Source organism: Acomys russatus, chromosome 11 (genome assembly GCF_903995435.1).
Source record: "Acomys russatus chromosome 11, mAcoRus1.1, whole genome shotgun sequence".
NCBI lineage: Eukaryota > Metazoa > Chordata > Mammalia > Rodentia > Muridae > Acomys > Acomys russatus.
The window spans coordinates 10,436,047-10,455,246 of record NC_067147.1 but is presented as its reverse complement, the minus strand read 5'-3'; the positions used below and the strand labels follow the sequence as shown (position 1 = coordinate 10,455,246).

At 48.9% G+C, this 19,200-nt stretch overlaps 1 protein-coding gene and 1 pseudogene across 1 annotated transcript; one reads left to right on the top strand and one right to left on the bottom strand.

The window, feature by feature from the left end:
* Positions 1 to 516: 516 nt before the first annotated feature.
* On the bottom strand, positions 517 to 15,487 carry Taf8 (TATA-box binding protein associated factor 8). The gene is made up of 9 exons (XM_051152842.1): positions 15,425 to 15,487; positions 13,776 to 13,932; positions 12,491 to 12,589; positions 12,130 to 12,192; positions 9,728 to 9,852; positions 5,985 to 6,132; positions 5,161 to 5,303; positions 1,722 to 1,861; positions 517 to 1,538 (listed from the first exon to the last, which is right to left on the bottom strand). The coding sequence occupies exons 1-9, from the start codon at positions 15,464 to 15,466 to the stop codon at positions 1,526 to 1,528; spliced, it is 930 nt and encodes a 309-aa protein (XP_051008799.1). The 5' UTR covers positions 15,467 to 15,487; the 3' UTR covers positions 517 to 1,525.
* Positions 15,488 to 15,913: 426 nt separating this feature from the next.
* LOC127195289 (40S ribosomal protein SA-like) lies at positions 15,914 to 16,798 on the top strand (annotated as a pseudogene).
* The last annotated feature ends 2,402 nt before the right edge of the window (positions 16,799 to 19,200 follow it).

Below are 19,200 nucleotides of genomic sequence, written 5' to 3'. Positions count from 1 at the left end.
CAAGGGCATCACAGGCTCTCAGCGTCCACAGGTTACTCCTGTTCTGACCTGGAAGTTCTGAGTCACAATGGGAATATCCCTGTTTGGTCCACCGCTGGGGGAGCTCATTTTCCCACCATTTCTCGTCCTTCCTTTGACTCCAGACACAGAGCTCTTTTCCTCCAGGCAAAGGGACCAAAGACCCCAGGGGTCAGCAGGGAAGGTAGAGCCTCCTGCCAACTGACAGCAAGCCAGGCACAGTGGCTCACACCTGTAATTGCAGCATGTGGCAGAGGGACCACTGAGCCTGGCTACACAGGGAGTTGTGGGATAGCTTGGGCTACAGAGTGAGATCCTGTCTCAAAAACCCAAGGGGAGAGGCGAGAAGGGTGAGGAGCAGCGCCGCCAAGGTGGAGCAGGGAGGGAAGGACTGAACAGCGCTCAGCATTCCAGCTGAGGCAGGTGGAGCAGGGAGGGAAGGACTGAACAGCGCTCAGCATTCAAGCTGAGGCGCAACATAGTCACTTCAGCTCAGCTTCCAATGTCACTGTCACTCTTCCTTGAGTTTGGTTTTTCAATACCTCTCTTCAAAACCAGCCGAAGACACCAACTTGACAAGTGTCTCCTTGGAGGCATGAAGTGTGGGCTTGGCCTCTTCTCTCCAGGGACGGCGGTGGGTGGATTCCGACTTGCTTCTTGACAAACACGTGCACTCCTGAGATCTCTGAGCTCAGCCCCTGCAGCAGGTGGGCATGTGGCTTTCCACCACCAGCTGCACTGGCCAGCTCAGCCTAGCTCTCCCTACCACCTCCCTGCTGATCCTCTTCCTGGTGCTGACAATCCATGGCTCCTCTCAGACACTGAGATAACTAAGTACGTCCCAGGCTCTGGGCAAACCAGTTATCCTAAAAAGTGGCTGGAACACACATTCCAAGGGGGATGGCCCCTATGTGGTCAGCTTTAATCAAATGCTGGCCACTGTCATCCACTTTAACACACATGCTCCTAGCTTCTGGCAGCCTCAGACCAAGGTTGCATGTGGGCCTATTTCCAACATGATGAGAGAGTCAAAGTCTCATTCCGTCAGCTAGCAGGGATCTTGGGGCCCAGGAGAGAGATGAGAATGAGGTTCTGGGTGGGTAAATCAGTGCCATGACTTTTGTGGGTCAATGACAAGGATCCGCATGCTCCGGAAGAGACACCTGGCAGCCTTCTCTGCAGGGTATGAAGCAGTGGGCCTTCTCTTTCTGCCACTTTCCCTGGCCCTCCAGGTTTCAAAGGAATCAAGTCTTGTGATTGGTCAATGAAATCGGCAGCAGGCTCCTGCCCTGTTTGCAACACTACGGCCAAGGGGATGGAGCAGTTCTTACTGCACCATGGCTTCCTCCTCAACCCACACATCAAAGCAACACAGGTTGTCTTCGGAGAAGATGCCTCCTGAAATGATGTAGCCAGGACATGGGCAGAAAGACGTCCCCTTCTTCCCTCTGTGGTTTCATCCCCCAGGAATGTGGTATCCCCCTTACAGGGCAGTTTCCTTCTCAGATCATGAGAGGGACCTAGAAAGAAGAAGAGCCATAGAGCCTGCCAAGGGGCCCCACCCGCTCTCCTAGGGGGCAGTGCTAGGCTGGCAGGGCAGCCTTGGCGGCAGGACACACCAAGCTCACACCCACTAGCGAGCCTACGGCTACCCAGAAGCAAACAAGCAGGCGAATCAGGCTGAACCCCAGCCTCCCACTCACTTCTTCCTACGGATCTTGGGCTTCTTCACCGGCCGCAGGTAAGGGTTGTCGATGATGCTCTCGTCCCCGTTCCGGCTGCCAGACAAGGAGGAGCTCTGCTGCAGGACAGAGGCGTTCTCCTTCTCAGCTCCGGAATCATCCTTTGAGCACAAGGTGGAATAAAGCAGAACACCATAGGCATGAGGAAAGAGACTGTGCCTACGACAAGAACCACCTTCGGTGTCTCTTTATTAAGAAATGATAAGACAGGAGCCACTGTCTCTCTAGTGTTTCCATCTCTGCCTGACTCAATGAGACCTGGGCAGTGGCTGACTATAAAAGGAAAAACCATGAACTCTGACAAAATGAAATACTCCAGGGTCCTTGGCATCTTCAGAAGGTAGGGACATAAAGAATGGAGACAGGGCGTGAGGCTTAGAATTTATGTGCTTCTGGGAGGAAGCTTGACCCAATGGGAGGATAAAAAGAAGTGACTATGGATATCTTAAAGTAAGAGACACAGGGCCAGAACAATCAGTGCACAGGAAGGCTCTCTTCCTCCTAGGCCCAAACTAATGCAAGTCCTAACACATTTCCCCAAAGCTCTCATTTCTGGCATTTGCAACAAGGAACCAATGAACATATTCCAGCATATTCCAGAACCTTCTGGAATCCTGAAGTGAAGCTCAGCAAAGCAATGCAGGGTGCACAGACACCCACATGTGCATATTGTCAATGATGTTGTGACCTGTCAATCAGGATCCTTATTACATTTTAGTGAAGTCTGATTAAACAGCATGAATTTCAATTAAATTTAGAAACTGTCCTGGAAGCATGGGTACTTGATTCTTCTTTCCTTATTAGTATTTATATTCTACTCTACTTTCCATAGTCTTTGTTTTTGTGCTTCTTTAAAGTGAGCAGTGACAGCAGGGGCAGGACATGAAATAACCACACCAAAAATCTGACCTGGCCACTCAGGCCTAGTAGTGAGCAGAAGCTGACCCGGTAGCGCCCCCTAGTGACACACCAAGGAGTCCTCTTCTCCAGTGGGAGGTTTAAAGGTCTCAGACCCCAACCAGATGGCAAAATAAATAAATAAATAAATAAATAAATAAAATAAAATAAAGAATAAAGGGTTCCTCTCAAGGGAAAGCTTGCCTGGGGTGCAGACACCAGTTTCTGGCTTTCTGGTCCTAAAGACTGCATGGCTTCTAGGTTTTACAATATACCCTCACTATCCTATTAATACTGTTCTCCCTGCAAAGCCACTCCTTTAAAGTACACATGCTTGATTCCTTCACACTGAACCCTGTGGGTGGACCTACAGCCCCTGGAGAGTCCATGTCTAAAACAAGAGCTGTAAGACCAACTACACTGATGGGGGCCAAGTGTGGGGAAGGCCTGCCTGACAGAGTACTTCCCAGCATTCCCTGCATCTACCATCCCTCCACATCCGGCTCCAAAGCTTCTCACAGGCCATGTCCACTGTGCCTCAAACATGTCCTCAGACACCAGGTGGGAGTGACGTGAAGGGTCCCACAAATGAAGACAGCAGATGTCTCTCTACCAAGGACAGCTTGTGAAAATGCTACTTTTTGGTCCTTTTCAGGCAGAGGTAGCCTTGAGACAGGAAGCAAAACAGCCAACTGACTCAAAGGTTTGTAGAAATATGAGGGATCTGTCACAAGCTCCTTGGGCCAGTGTAGAGGTCAGACTTGGGCACAGCTGGAGCACACCAACAACCCCTACCTGTCTCATGGCTGTCCACTCCACTTCCATGCCAAAGGCTCCAAGTCCAACTGCAACCTGTCCTCTCTCCCTCCGCCAGTTCCCAGTTCAAATACCCACTTCATACAAGCATCTGTAGGCACCTCACATTCAGTGTGCCTCAGCTTTCCTCAGGTGCCCTACCCCAAGTCTCCCACTGTGGGGATAAAGCTGGCATTCTTTAGATGCTTTGAGTCCGTGAGCTCTGCAACTATACTTGCTTCCTTGCTGTCACCCAAGTCCCATCCTTCAGGACATCCTTTTGGCTTTACCTATGGATACCCTCAGACCTTTGACTGCCTCTGCTGGGACTACCTGAGGAGGAGGACCCATTCCTGTCCCTGCCCTATGTCACTGTGACAGCTTTCTAACAAAGCAGCATTCCCTTTCAGGCCCACTCTCTTCACAGCCACCAGGGATGCTTCCAGAAGTTAAGAGATGTCCCCTCCCTGGCTCCACAGCCCTCCTGCAACTCTCCTCACCCAGCTCTTCAAACAACTGGCCCCATCAAGTCGGCCCTTCCCTGCCTCTCCACTCCAACCTCTAATGTCCCTTCAGCCCTTGGCAGCAGCCACTACTACATTCTACAAGGACCCTCTTCCCCAGAGAGCGGCTTGGCTCACCTCTCCTCTCCTGGTGGTCCACCCTGAGTGTACCATATTGAAAAGCAAAGCCTCCATCCTCACCGTGTACTGTTCTGTCCACAGCACTTTCAGCTTCAATACCTGAGTGATGACTTTACAGGCTATCAAAAGGCAGAGGTTTTATCTGTTGGGGTCACTGCTTTATCCTGAGCAGCCAGAATAGTATCAGACACAAGCTCACTCCAAAACATGCACTCACTAAGTAGATGATTGCTACCATTTTTTATAGAAGAGGAAAAATTTAAATTTCTGGGTTGTCTGCACAAGACAGCTAGTTTAAGCATAAGAAAAAACAAAACAAAACAAAACGACTGACCACTCTGAAACTAACAGTTGCTCTATGTTCAAGGACATGGAGAAAAAGGTCAGGGTTAAAGTGTCCCATAGCACCAGTCCCTGAGAGACACCCTGTCATCAGGAGATAAAAGGACAGTTTATAACTGATCACCAAGTGAGGTGTGACTGTATGCCCTGCTATAGTGCCAGCACTTGGTAGGCAGAGGCAGGATCAAGTTTTCTAACACGTGATTACATTTTCAGGCTACCAGAATAGTAACAAGTCGTAATAACTATCCTTTTCTTGGACTTTGCATAAAAGAATGTTTCTGTACAGCAGAGGGTACCACGAGTTAGCTCGCTCTAGCTCAGGCTGGCCCTACAAACACACCTCAATGCCATGCCCACAGCCTGGAAACTCCACTCTGAGCCATGCACAGGCTTTGGTCTCTTCAGGGCTTTACTCAAGCGGCACATTCTAATGCCCCGACCCCTCCACAGCTGGGGCAGGGCTGTGTCTGTCTTGCCTTCTCCTGCTTCCTCAGCCCCTGACCAGTGTCTGGACCAGGCAGTGCTCATTCAGTATCTGCTAAATGAGTGACTCCCCAGGATGTGTCTGTCGGGATGGGGAGTAGTCACATAGGCCCATCATGCAAGCTTCTGAGAGACAGCCAGGGACCTGGGGCAGACCTTGTTCGGTTCCCGGAGGTAGGGGCCTAGTGTGGAATAGTCTGGGGGGCACTGTGAGGCGGGCAGAGGGGAGAACTCACCATGCTGTTATGAAGAGCGATGTTCTCTGTGTCTGTCTGCTCATCCTGTTCCGAAGAGTCTGTCTCTTCCATCTGCTGTATCTCCAGCTCAGAGGGAAGCAAGGCTGTGAGGTAGGGGATGGTGAAAGGCCTGGCGGCAATCACTGGGAATTGTAAGAGAGACATGACTCTGTAAAGCAGCCAGAGGGAGCTAGTTTGAATGCTGCCTAGTCACCATGACCTTGAGCTAGTTATTTTCCCTTTCCCACAAGCCTCTGTGTTCTGCAAAGGCAAAGCCATGGTTACTAACTGACGGGTCTGGAAGGGCTGTATGAGGTGACGTGTGGGGAATGGTTAGCACCTGCTGACCTTTGGCCACAATGACTACAGAGCCAGGCACATAGCAGGCGCCGAGTGGACCTCACTGAATGCATGGGCCAGTCTCCTCATTCAGCTTTGCATAACCTGAGGTCACCTATGGAGGTGAGTGACTTAGTCAACAAAGCCTAAATGAGGTAGGGCTGGAGAAAGCACACTGCTGAGCAACTGGCTACAGACGCCAGGGTTCCTCCTGCCGCTTGGGCCACCATTTCCACGGGCGGTCCTCTGCTGCCCAGGACTCAGCTACCTGTGATGTAACATAAAGTCACTGCCTTGAGCGGCCAACATATGGGAACCTTTCTACTTGGGCGTCATCAGCTAGAAATAGGGTCTTGGAACTTGAGGGAAGAAACCTAGCTCTGAAAAATAAACTGCACTGGAGAAAACCCTTCATCTCTCACCACCACAGAGAGAGGGGAAAGATGGTGTGATATCTCAAACAACAGAACAGGGGTGCCCCTCACAGGGGAAGGTGCTGACGTCATCCTTGAAGAGACTCTGGGTCTCGCCAGTCTTGGCCATGAAGCGGGTGAGTGCCCGCTCCACGTCTCGCCTCTGAGATGCAGCCTTCTCTCGCAGGACCTGGTAGTCAGACACTGGCTCACGGTATGTCTAGAACGAGAGAAAAGGCAGGTTGAGCCTGTGCCATCTACAGCTCTCCTCAGGTCCTGCCCTGCTGCAGCCATGTCCTTCTGAGACCATGACCTGTTAACTAACATTAGAGCAGAGCTATGGGAAAAGCAGCAGACAAAAAAGTGTCCCAGTATTAAGAAAACTGCAAATACTTACTACATAGCTGACTGCGCCATTGCCCAGTTCCCACGGCCGCTAGCCTTAGGTGTAAGGCACACATCCTCAAGGAAGACTAGACACCCCAAGGAGCTCTAACAGGAGATCTCTGTTCTGAGTAACCTGGCATCCCAGCGTGTGAGTGGTGGCCCGTGTGCATTTGCTTACTGTATCATGCTGTTTCAGATCCACCTCCTCAAACAGACACACTGGCCCAAGAGTCCCTCTAGAATTATGGACATGCAGGCAGATCTCAGTGAGGTCAAGGCCAGCCTGGTCTAAGAAAGAGGCCTCTGGGGAGGAAGAAAAGGAGGGAGGGTAAAATACAGACTGAAGGCGAGATGATTCAGCAGGTCAGGGCACTCACCAAGCCTGACCAACTAAACTCTGTTCCACCTCAGGTTCTCCTCTGATCCCCACACATCCATGCACAACACACACACACACACACACACACACACACACACACTCTCTCTCTCACTCTCTCTCTCTCTCTCTCTCTCTCTGGGGGCGAGTGCCTACCCACACAGATGAATGAAATAAACTTAACGTTTTAAGAAGGAAGGAGAAACAGGTTGAGGCTGTGTTGTAAGGGCAGCTGAGAAGGTCAGGGACAGTAGAGTCTAGCAGTGAGCGCCTTGCTGGCCACCTCTGCAGAAACGCCCAAGGTCCAGTAAGAATGAAAAAGCCATCAAGATATTTTAAACTACAGAGGCAGAAATGATTTTTTTTTTCTCTGTTTTTCGAGACAGGGTTTCTCTGTGTAGCCTTGGCTGTCATAGACTCGTTTTGTAGACCAGGCTGGCCTCAAACTCACAGTGATCCGCCTGTCTATGCCTCCCGAGTGCTGGGATTAAAGGCGTGCACCACCACGCCCAGCTAGAAATGACATGTTAATACTGACCAAACAACAGTTCTTCACAACATAAAGGAGGTTTTGAATTTCTAAAGATTTTCAAGGGCTGGAGAACTGGCTCAGTGGTTAAGAGCATTTGCTCCTACAAAGGACCTGGGTTCTATTCCCAACACTCACACGGAGACTCACCATTTCCTTAGGAACCAGCACGCATGTGGTACGTGTATGTCTATACATGCAAGCAAAAATCTCTTATACACATAAGACAAATAAAAAATAGTAAAAAGAGAGGGAGGGAAAGGAAGAGAGAGACGGGAGTGCTCACATCTATGCAGGGGCCTGTGGAGGCCACAAGAGGATGGCAAATCCCCTGGAACTAGTTACCCATGGCTGTCAACTGCCCAATATGGTTGCTGGGAATCGAACTCTGGTCCTCTGGAAGAGCAGCAAGCACTCCTAAATGCTGAGTCCTCTCTCTAACCTTTCTTTCTTTCATTCATTCATTCTTTCTTTCTGTGGAGACAGGGTATCACTGTGTAGCCCTGGTTGGCCTAATATGCAAGAGATCTTCCTGCCTTTGCCTCCTAAATGCTGTGATTAAAGCAAGCAGCACCATGCCTGGCCACATCTTTTGGATTTAAACTTTCAACTAGGAGAACCATTAAAGAATTATAGTAAACTGATCTAAGGATCAGGCTTGTGTTTTAATACCCTAGGCCAGCGATACTATTCCTACACGTAAGCACCTTGACGCAGGAGGAATGATGTACATTTGTGATCTCAGTGCTTCAGAGGGACAGGCAGGAGCACTTGGAGTCTAAAGCCATCTTTAACGACATACTGAGCTGGAGGCTAACCTGAGCTGCCTGAGACTCTGTCTCCAACAACCAACACTAAATGAAAAGATGAAAAAGATTGATCAATTGGCTTTTCAAGTCAGGGTTTCACTGTGTTGCCTTGGCTGCCTTGAAACTCACTCTGTAGATCGAACTCAGAGATCTGCCTGCCTCTGCCTCTTGACTGCTGCGATTAAAGGCAGGCACCACTACTGCCAGGCAAATAACTTTTTTTTTTGACAAGGTATTTTAACTGTAGAAGTAGAAAGCCAGTATCACAGGGGGACAGGAAGATTGGAAGGACACAACTATAATGCTGGCACACCCTCAGCTAGCAGAAGGTGAACAGGGATTCTCCTACAGGGCTTAGAGGGAGCATGGCTCTGATAGCACCTTGATTCTGGAATTCTGGCCCTTAGGCTGGTGAAACAATGCACTGCTATTGTTCTAAGTCATCTAGTTTGTGGCCCTTTCACATGGCAGCCCCGGAACACTCTTGAGACTGCAGTCCAAGCCAATGGCTACACTATTCCTTCCCTGAATCCTGCACTCCCTGAAAACCTGTCCCACAGTCTGCACCGTTAGTCCTGGCTGAAGGCAATGTGGGAAGCTGTATCTGCGGCCCCACCAGTGCGCCTGAGGGAAGATTAACTTGCCAGGCAAGCACATCCACACAAATACGTTACAGTCGGCTCTTCGTGACATGCAACGAGTCCGTGTATTTCAAGTAACTTTTTCCTGGTTCAAAATGACTTCTGTGTGGTTAAGAGCACTGACTGCTCTTCCAGAGGTCCTGAGTTCAATTCCCGGCAACCCCATGGTGGCTCACAACCATCTGTAATGTAATCTGATGCCCTCTTCTGGCCTGCAGGTGTACATGCAGGCAGAGCGTTGCATACATAATAAATAAATAAATCTTTGAACAAATAATGACTTCTGTGTAATGAGAAGTTTGGAAACTCCAGAAAAGTATGTGTGTGACCACCACAGCAGCCTGTAATCTCACCAAGAATCATCCCAAACAAGTGGACCAGCCCCCCAGCTGTACTCTGTGTGGCTAAGAAGTTTGGTGTTTGTTAACTAGTCTTCCGGAGACAACTTAAAGATCATAATTCTTGGGGGCTGGAGAGATAGCTCAGTGGTTAGGAGCACTGGCTGTCCTTGTAGAGGACCTGGGCTCAATTCCCAGGACCTACATCCAATTCCAAGGGATCCAATGCCCTTTTCTGGCCTTTGTGTGCACAGGTGCGCAGACACACACGCACATTTGTTTGTAAAAATCAGAACTCTTCCTTACCATATTGCCTTAGTTTGTGCAACTCTCCCCTTTGTCTCTCTTTGTGAGACAGCGTCTCACTCTGTAGCCCAGGCTAGCCTCAAACTCATGGCAACCCTTCTACCTCAGCCTTCCCAGTGCTGGGATGACAGCGATGAACCACCATGACCCATAACAAGATTTCTTGTCTGTAGGGATGTCACAGTGAGAACTGAATTGCATTTTTTTTCTTTTTTCTTTTTTTTTTCAAGACAGGGTTTCTCTGCGTAGGCTTGGCTGTCCTAGACTCACTTTGTAGACCAGGCTGGCCTCGAACTTACAGTGATCCACCTGCCTCTGCCTCCTGAGTGCTGGGATTAAAGGGCGTGTGCTACCAAACTGTACTTTCATCTGTAACCCTTCATCAACTGTTTTACAGAACACACAGCCCCTGGTGGCGTGACCACTCACTGGAGTTTTAATGTAGGTGTGGGGATCCGGAAACTCTGGAAAATGGCTGGGGATGTGTGGTGGGTGGGGTCGGTTCTGCCCTGCGGTGAGGGCCTTCGGAGTCACTGGCTGATTGGTCACCGGAGCTGCAACAGAATCACAAGTGATTACTTCTCCAATCCCTGCATTCTACACATGATGGTCTTTGTCAAATCCCCCCTCTTTTCACAGGGCCACAATTAAACACCTTGTATTTCTATTGATAAAAGGCCTTCTGTAACTTTCCAGATTAGCATACAATGCCTTGTCCTGCCAGGTAATCGTGCTTGCTATCTTAATCTGTGACAATCTGCCTGCAAACCTCTTGCATGAACAGGAAAGTGGCTGTCACCAAAGCCACTACATAAAAGACTATGCTGAGGGCAGGAGAGATGGCTCCGAGGTTAAGGACACTGACTACTCCTCCAGAGGTCCTGAGTTCAATTCCCAGCAACCACATGGTGGCTCACAACCATCTATAATGTAATCTGATGCCTTCTGGCCTTCAGATGTACATGCAGGCAGAGCACTGTATACATTAAAAAAAAAATACACTGAGTGGCTGGAGTGATGGCTCAGTGGTTAAGAGCGCTGACTGATCTTCCAGAGGTCCTGAGCTCAATTCCCAGCACCCACACACATGGCAGCTCACAAGCATCTATAATGGGATCTGTTGCCCTCTTCTGGCATGCAGACCAAACACTCAAATACATAAGTAAATTAAGTTGGTTTTGGTTTTAGTTTGGTTTTTGCTTTGTTCTTCAAGACAGGGTTTCTCTTTGAGGCCTTGGCTGTCCTGGACTCACTTTGTAGACCAGGCTGGCCCCAAACTCACAGAGATCCACCTACCTCTGCCTCCCAGTGCTGGAACTAAAGGTATGCACCACCTTTCCTGGCTGTAAATAAATCTTAAACAAAACAAAAGAAACCTAACCAGTACAGACAGTGAGACTCTGAGCTCAGCAACTTATTAAAAAAGAAAAAGCAAAATACAAAAAAACTAAAAACAAGAAAACAAACAAAAAACAAAACAAAACAACAACAAAAAACACATGCTGAGCCAGGTAAGACTGTGAAACCCTGTCTCAAAAAAAAAAAAAAAAAAAAACCATGCTGAAGTTCACTAAGGGGCCAGTTCTTGATGCGCTGCTAGCTGTCTTTCCAGAGGCGCTGGGTGCACTAGGAGCAGCTTAACCTCAGCATGCAGGAGGCCCTGGGGTCCAATCCCCAGCACACACACACTGTTTAGAGACCCCAAATAACAAATACTGAGCTGAGCAAAGTGTGAGCTTAACAAATGCAAGCCAGGAAGGAGAATGGCTTTCCGAGGCTTCTTTCCAGTGCAGGGGGTGAGGTGGCGAGGTGGGGAAAGGTGCTTGCCACCACAGCCAATCTCCAGGACCCACCATGCGCAGGGAGACCCCAACTCCACCAACTCTACCAAGTTGTTCTTTGCCCTCCATGGCATGTGTGTGCATACACACACAATAAACACATGCAATGTCTAAAAAGATTCCAGTGCAAAAATGTGACTTTAAGAAACAAGTGCAAAGCCAGGTGGTGGCGGCACACATCTTTAATCCCAGCACCTGGGAGGCAGAGGCAAGCGGATCTCTGTGAATTCAAGGCCAGGACAGCTAGAGCTGTTACACAGAGAAACGCTGTCTCAAAAAACCAAAACAAAAAACAAACAAACAAACAAACAAAAAAGAAACAAGTGCAGCATCTTCCCCTAAGTCCTAGAGACTAAAGCAGTTACTCCATACTTAGCTTAAGGGACCCACTTTCATCTAAAGCAGAATTAAACTCTTTACATAAAAGAATACATGACAACTATTTTGATTTCTTTTGTTTGCTTGTTTTTTGGGCCAGAGTCTTGCCTAACTCAGGCTAGCCTAGACCTCACTCTGCAGCAAACCCCCACTCCCTCCTCAGTGCTAGGATTACAGGTGTAACCACCCAACAGCAGCAGTTCAGACGATGCAAGCCACAAAACTGCCTTCACAACAATAAAGCAATCACAGATGATAAGAAAACACAGCTACATGCCAGTAAAATGTTATTGACGAAAGCAAGCAGCGGGCCGTATTTTGCTCGTCGACCATAGAGTTTTCCAGTTCTGATGTAGAGGAGCAAGAGCTTTCCCAGGCTCCTAGTGTTGTCAGTTCTTCAGGGCTGAAGTGCAAGCCAGTAGCTCAGACATGGCTCAGCTGTCTGCCGACTGAGCTTCACATCCCAACCTCATTGCCCAGACAAAGTCAGCTGTGGATATCTGACCACCCCTAAGACTGGAGGGGCCTGCACTGAGGAAACAGCCACCTCTCTGATGGCTGCCCAATCCTTCCACTGAATACTTACTAGGTACCCGGGTTCTAGCCACTTACGTGCAGTGATGACCATCCTCTGAGACCGCTTTGCATAAGCAGGGAGAGTGTCCACATTGAACCCTAGGGACAAGAAAACCCATCACTGCCTAGGCCACAGGATGCCGAACATGAAAAGGCAAGGTAACGGTGTGGAAAGGAGACTTACACTCCCAACTTAGCCACTATTCTGCCCAGCAGAACACCCCAGCAAGGGCTAAGGAGGGCTCTTTCCTCATAACTTTCTAAACTACAGAGCGAATCAGGCAAAACAGGAGGGAATCCAAGAATACTCCGCAGACACCCCAACCCCAGGCTCTCCTCCCTCCCTGGTGACCCCGACTCAGAGATGAGCAAGCACTGGAAGCTAGAGAGCACTCACCCATTTCAACCAGTGTGACCACGATGTCCGACAGCGTGGGCTGCGTCCTGGCTGTGTGCTCGCAGTAAGATTTGGCACTTCTCCCAATTTCTGAGATGTCTACAAGGGTCAAAGGCCAGAGTTCCTCCAAAGTTCAACATAAGATCACCAGGTAAGGCACCAGCTCTCATCTCTATACTGTCCCAAATGAGCGAAGGCAGGGCTCTAACAGGCCCTGTGCACACTCAGTCACACACAGCAGCACGAATTCAAGAATTCAAGAAGTGGGAAAGAATCTATCTATCCACTGACAGATGAATGCATCACTCCAAAGGGGGTGCACACATCCAATGGGCTGCTTCTGTTAGCTCTGAGTCATGCTCTCACATAGCCTCAAACTCCATGTTTGGCGGATACTTGAACTTCTGATATTCTTGCCTCCGCCCCCCAGGGCAGGGATGATGATGATGTGCCCACTCTACCCACCTACACAATGGAGTAGGTATTCGGCTTTTAAAAGGAATCACATTCTTCAAGTGAAATGGGATCTGTAACGTGGATAAACTTTGGAACATTATGTTCAATGAAATAAGGCAGGCACAGGAAGACAAATATTTTCAGATCCCATTTATCTGACAAATGGAGAAAAATGAAAAACAAAAACAAAACCAAAAAACCCACAAAAAGCAAATTCAGAGCCAGAGAGATGCTCAGTGGTAAAAGTACTTGTTGCCGATGACCTGAGTTCTTATCCTGGGACTTGTATGGTGGAAGAAGTAAACTGATCCCCACGAGCTCTCCTTTGGCCTCCATATGTGTGTGATGTCATGCAAGCAGTCCCGACCACACCCACACACACCCACACACGTAAATGAAAGTTAAAAAAAAATAAAAGGTATGAAACACACACACACACACACACACACACACACACACACACACAGCAAATTCAAAGATGGAACGTAGACAGAAGTTCTTGGGGCTAGGGAGAAGACCGATGAGTTTTGTTCAGGGGTACAGGTTTCTGGGCATGGATAATGCCAAGGGTTGCACAGTATAGTTAATGTGTACTTAACACCACCACAAATGTTTAAAAGGATAACGCTGCCACAGGTTTCTCTCCCACACACACAAACATCAAAACAAGTAGTTTTATTCTACAGTGGGGACAAGTTTTGTTTCTTCAGCCTGAAACTGAGTCTCTTAACAGTCTTCCAAGAAAAGGGGAGGAAGAGTCTCTGAGATGAAGTTCACGGAGCTGGGCTCTGTAAAGGAGAAAGAAGGCCTAGTGTTCCTCGGTACTCACAGCTCTGCAGCATTTCTGTCAAGGTTTCCACAGACGCTTTCTCAGCGCTCTCAAAGCCCGCCTCTGTCAGCAAGGAGCTCACAACCACTTGCAGAGTCCGCCTCCGGGCCAGGTGGTAGTTATCAGCAGGGTTAGTGGACTGTTTACTTCCTGGTCTCTAGACATCAGAAGGCCCAGAGAGAGGAGACTCTTAGCCACTAGACAAGGATGACAGCACAGAGTCCACACACCATCAAAAGCAAACAAAAATGTCCTGTTTTGTTTTGTTCCTGTCTTTCTTCTGTTTTTCCGACTGGCCACACTAGATATGTAACCTAGGCTGACAGTGCCAATCCTCTCACTTCTTCCACCCCAGCACAGGAATTACAGGCATGTACCAACTTTGGCCTGGCTAGCAAAAGTTCTCGCTTGCAGGCTGGAGAGATGGCTCAGGAGGTTAAGAACACTGGCTGCTCTTCCAGAGGTCCTGAGTTCAATTCCCAGCAACCACATGGTGGCTCATGACCATCTATAATGAGTTCTGGTGTCCTCTTCTGGCTGGCAGGCACACATGCAGGCAGAACAGTGTATACATAAATAAATAAATAAATAAAAATATTTTGGTAAAAAGTCCTCATTTGCTAAATTAGTTATCAGTGTTTAATATTTAGACTTACAAATCTTACCAAATGAATAATAATTGAGGATCCAAATCCAGAGACTTCCAATAGGATAAACATTACTTGCTCAAAAAACAAACATGTAGATGTACATGTGCTGTGTGTGTGTATGCATGTTCGGTGCAAGTGCCCCTGGAGGCCTGGAGAGGTTGCTGGATTCCCGGAAGCTGGAGTTACAGGTGGTTGTGAGCCACTCCACCAAACTCGGGTCCTCTAGGAGAGCAACAGTCGGTCTAAACCATTAAGTCATCTCTCCAGTCCCATCACCTTTTTGTTTTGTTTTGTTTTGTTTTTGTTTTTCAAGACAGGGTCTCTCTGTGTAGCCTTAGCTGTCCTGCACTTGCTTTGTAGACCAGGCTGGCCTCAAACTCACAGCGATCCGCCTGCCTCTGCCTCCCGAGTGCTGGGATTAAAGGCGTGCGCCACCACGCCCGACATCCCCTTCACATCTTTATGGAGCAAATTATAAAACTATATACACTCGCTAGGGTGGTGGTGGACACACCTTTAAAGCCCAACACCAGGGAGGGAGAGGCAGGCAGGAGGGAAGTGAAAAGAGAGCGAATATCTACTCGGATGGTGGGATTGAACCAGTAAATCTGCCTTCTGTTCCATCTCTACACCATTAGCAAGGAAAATTAAAACGGTAATAACATCAGATGCAGAGGGCTAGAAGCAACCTCAAGGAAAGGAAAGGAAGGTATATATTTTGAAAAGGGACTCCCTTCCAACTTTGGCTGGCCAGTGAGAGGATGAAAAACAGCCTCTTCAGACCAATCAGAAGGTGTTCCGGGCTCAGCAGGGAAAGAGCCAATCACGTCTTAGGTGCAAGAATTTAGGATGCCGTCGCCAAGTACCAAGCAGCGTGATATACTCTCCGATCTCCGAGTGGTCCTGGGTTTCTCGGTACGAGATTGTGCCCTAGATCATAGGAAAGAACCCTAGGACCCAACCTCTTTCGGCTTTACGCCTTGGCCTCTCCAGCCTTACCGTTCCGGAGCTACTAGGCCCAGCCGCCGTGGTGTCGGCCATCTTGCTCTCGCGTAGTTCGCGTGAGCGCGGGGGACGATGGGATTTGTAGTTGTAGTTGTGGGAGTGGGGAAGTGGCGAAGGGCGGGGCCGTAGGTGCCCTGCCTCTTTGAAAAGTTCTGCGAAAGTGAGGGGAGGGGGCGGAGTAGATCGGAAGACAAGACCCCAGCTTGCTTGACTTTGGTGTGAGTCAAGCTTTCCTGGGTCTTTCAGCAAGAGATCTGGAAAACAAAGGTCTTGAGTTCAATTCCCAGCACATGGTGGCTCACAACCACCTATAATGAGATCTGGTGCCCTCTTCTGCCGTGCAGGTATGCATGCATGCATGCATGCGGAACACTGTAATAAAGAAATCTTTACACAGAGAGAGAGACTTTCCGCGCTGCCCAGGGATGGGTCCATACAGCGTTGTTCTTGATTCCCGTCGTAACTGAAACGGAAGCTTACACAATGTCCGTAGCCCTTGATGTCCTGCAGATGAAGGAGGAGGATGTCCTCAAGTTCCTTGGGGCAGGAACCCACTTACATGCCACCAACCTTGACTTTCAGATGGAGTAGTACATTACAAAAGGAAGAGTGATGGTGTCTACATCATAAATCTGAAGAGGACCTGGGAGAAGCTGTTGCTTGCAGCTCAGGCTATTATTGCCAGTGAGAACCCCGCTGACTGTCAGCGTCATCTCCTCCTCCACTGGCCGGCGAGCTGTGCTGAAGTTCGCTGCTGCCCCTGGAGCCTCTCCCATTGCTGGCCGCTTCACACCTGGGACCTTCACCAACCAGATCCAAGCAGCCTTCAGGGAGCCATGGCTTCTAGTGGTGACTGACCCCAGGGCTGACCACCAGCCCCTCACAGAGGCCTCTTACGTCAACCTGCCCGCCATCGCTCTGTGCAACACGGATTCTCCTCTGCGCTATGTGAACGTTGCCATCCCATGCAACAACAAGGGAGCTCACTCAGTGGGTCTGATGTGGTGGATGCTGGCCTGGGAAGTACTCCACATGCGTGGCACTATCTCCCATGAGCACCCATGGGAGGTGATGCCTGATCTTTACTTCTACAGAGACCCATCGGCGACTGAGAAGGAGGAGCAGGCTGCTGCTGAGAAGGCTGTGGCCAAGGAGGAATTCCAGAGCAAATGGACTGCACCAGCTCCTGAGTTCACCACTGCTCAGCCAGAGGTGGCAGACTGGTCTGAGGGTGTGCGGGTGCCCTCCCTGCCCATCCAGCAGTTCCCTACTGAGGACAGGAGCGCCCAGCCAGCCACTAAGGACTGGTCAGCAGCTCCCACAGCGTAGGCGACCGAGTGGGTTGGAGCCACCATTGAATGGTCCTGAGCTGCTCTGGAGACACCTGAGCAAAGGGGGAAATGGAGAGAAAATAAAGTTCCTAAAAGTTAAAAAGAGAGAGACAGAGAGAGAGAGAGAGAGAGATCTGGAAAGTGCTCTGTGGATTGCACTGAGCTAAAAGTAACCTCTTTTGAGCCAGGAGGTGAGGTGGTACAAGCTTTTAATCCTAGCACTTGTGAAGCAGAGACAGGCAGATCTCTGTGAGTTGGAGGCCAGCCTGGTTTACAGAGCGAGTTTCCGGACAGCTAGGGCCATACAGAAAAACCCTGTCTCGAAAAACAGAAAACAAAACAAACTACCAAAAAAGGGGGAGCACCTATTTTGGCCAGGAGCCAGCAACCTATAATCCCAGCCCTCTGAGTCTGAAGCCAGAGGATTTGCAGTCCCATTAGGTTGGGCTATGTAATGAGTTAGTCAGTTTGGGACTACATAAGGAGACCTTTCCTGTCAGAAAAAAAAAATAAGAAATAAAAACAAAGCCATTAACATGAAATAATTTCTCGGGAAGAATACACCTAAGAATGTGCTTTGGAGCTGGGCGTGGTGGCACACACCTGTAATCCCAACACTCAGGGAAGCAGAGGAAAATGTATCTCTGTGAGTTTGAGGCCAGCCTGGTCTACAAAGTGAGTCCAGGACAGCCAAGGCTACACAGAGAAACCCTGTCTTGAAAAAAAAAAAAGAGAGAGAGAGAGAAAGTAGAACATTATGATAGGTAGATTTGGGCCCAGGGGTCCCGCTCAAACTAAGGCGCCAAGGACAATACAGGCAGTAAACGTTCAACCCCTACCCAGATCTAGCCAATGGGCAGAACATTCTCCACAGTTGAGTAGAGAGTGGGGTATGACTTTCACACGTACTCTGGTGCCTCATATTTGACCATGTCCCCTGGAGGAGGAGACCTGGTAGCACTCAGAGGAAGGATAACAGGTTACCAAGAAGAGACTTGATACCCTATGAGCATATACAGGGGGAGGTAATCCCCCTCAGGAACAGTCATAGGGGAGGGGAATAAGGGGAAAATGGGAGGAAGGGAAGAATGGGAGGATACAAGGGATGGGATAACCATTGAGATGTAACAAGAATAAATTAATTAAAAAAATAAAATAAAATAAAAAAGAGAAGCCAGGCATGGTGGCACACGCCTTTAATCCCAGCACTCGGGAGGCAGAGGCAGGCGGATCGCTGTGAGTTCGAGGCCAGCCTGGTGTACAAAGTGAGTCCAGGATGGCCAAGGCTACACAGAGAAACCCTGTCTCGAAAAACAAAAACAAAAACAAAAACAAAAACAAAAACAAAAACAAAAAAAAGAGAGAGAGAAAGAGAAGAAGGAGAAGAAAAAAAAAGAAAAAGAAGAGGAGGAGGAAGAAGTTGACAACAACTTTGGAGGTGCTGCAGAAATGGTTCAGCTTTTAAGAGCATTGGCTGGGCCTGGAGAGATGGCTCAGAGGTTAAGAGCACTGTCAGCCCTTCCAGAAGTCCTGAGTTCAATTCCCAGCTACCACACGGTGGCTCACAACCATCTGTAATGAGATCTGGTGCCCTCTTCTGGCCTGCAGGCACACATGTGGGAAGAACACTGTAAAAATAATAAATAAATAAATCCTTTAAAAAAAAAAAAAAAGAGCACTGGGTTCAGTTGCCGGGAACCACATGGCAGCTCACAACTGTCTGTCTGCAACTCCAGTTCTGAGGAATCTGACACCCTCACACAGGCATACGTGCAGGTAAGACATCAACGCACATGTTTTAAAAAGTAAAGAATGCATGGAACGGTGCTTCATGGTTAAGAACACATACTGCTGCTGGAAAGAACTGATGTTCAAACCCCTGCACCCATGTTGAGTGACTCCCAACTGCCTGTGACACCATCAAGGTCTCTTCTAGCCTTTGGGGGCGCACACGCGCGCACACACACACGCCTTACTGATTTTTAGCTTTCCCAGCACAGTTCCAGTGATCTCCCCTCTCTCAGCCTGTGTCTCCTGCAGGCCAGGATCTGCAGCCAGGTCTCAACTTTGCTATCTAGCTGAGGATGACCTTGAACACTGTGGTGGTTTGGTTATGAATGGCCCCCATAGGCTCATATATTTGAATGCTTATTTATTAGGGTGCCCCACTACATGAGAAGGATTAGGAGGTGTGGCCTTGTTGGAGTAGGTGTGTCACTGGGGCAAGCCCCTAATAAATGCTTTTCCTCTTCCTCTCTGTTTTTGTTTGTTTGTTTTGTTTTGTTGGGTGTTTGTTTGTTTATTTGTCAAGACATGGTTTCTCTGTGTAGCGTTGGCTGTCCCGGACTCAATTTGTAGAACAGGCTGGCCTCGAACTCACAGAGATCTGCCTGCCTCTGCCTCCTGAGTGCTGGGATTACAGACAAGCAATGCTTCCTA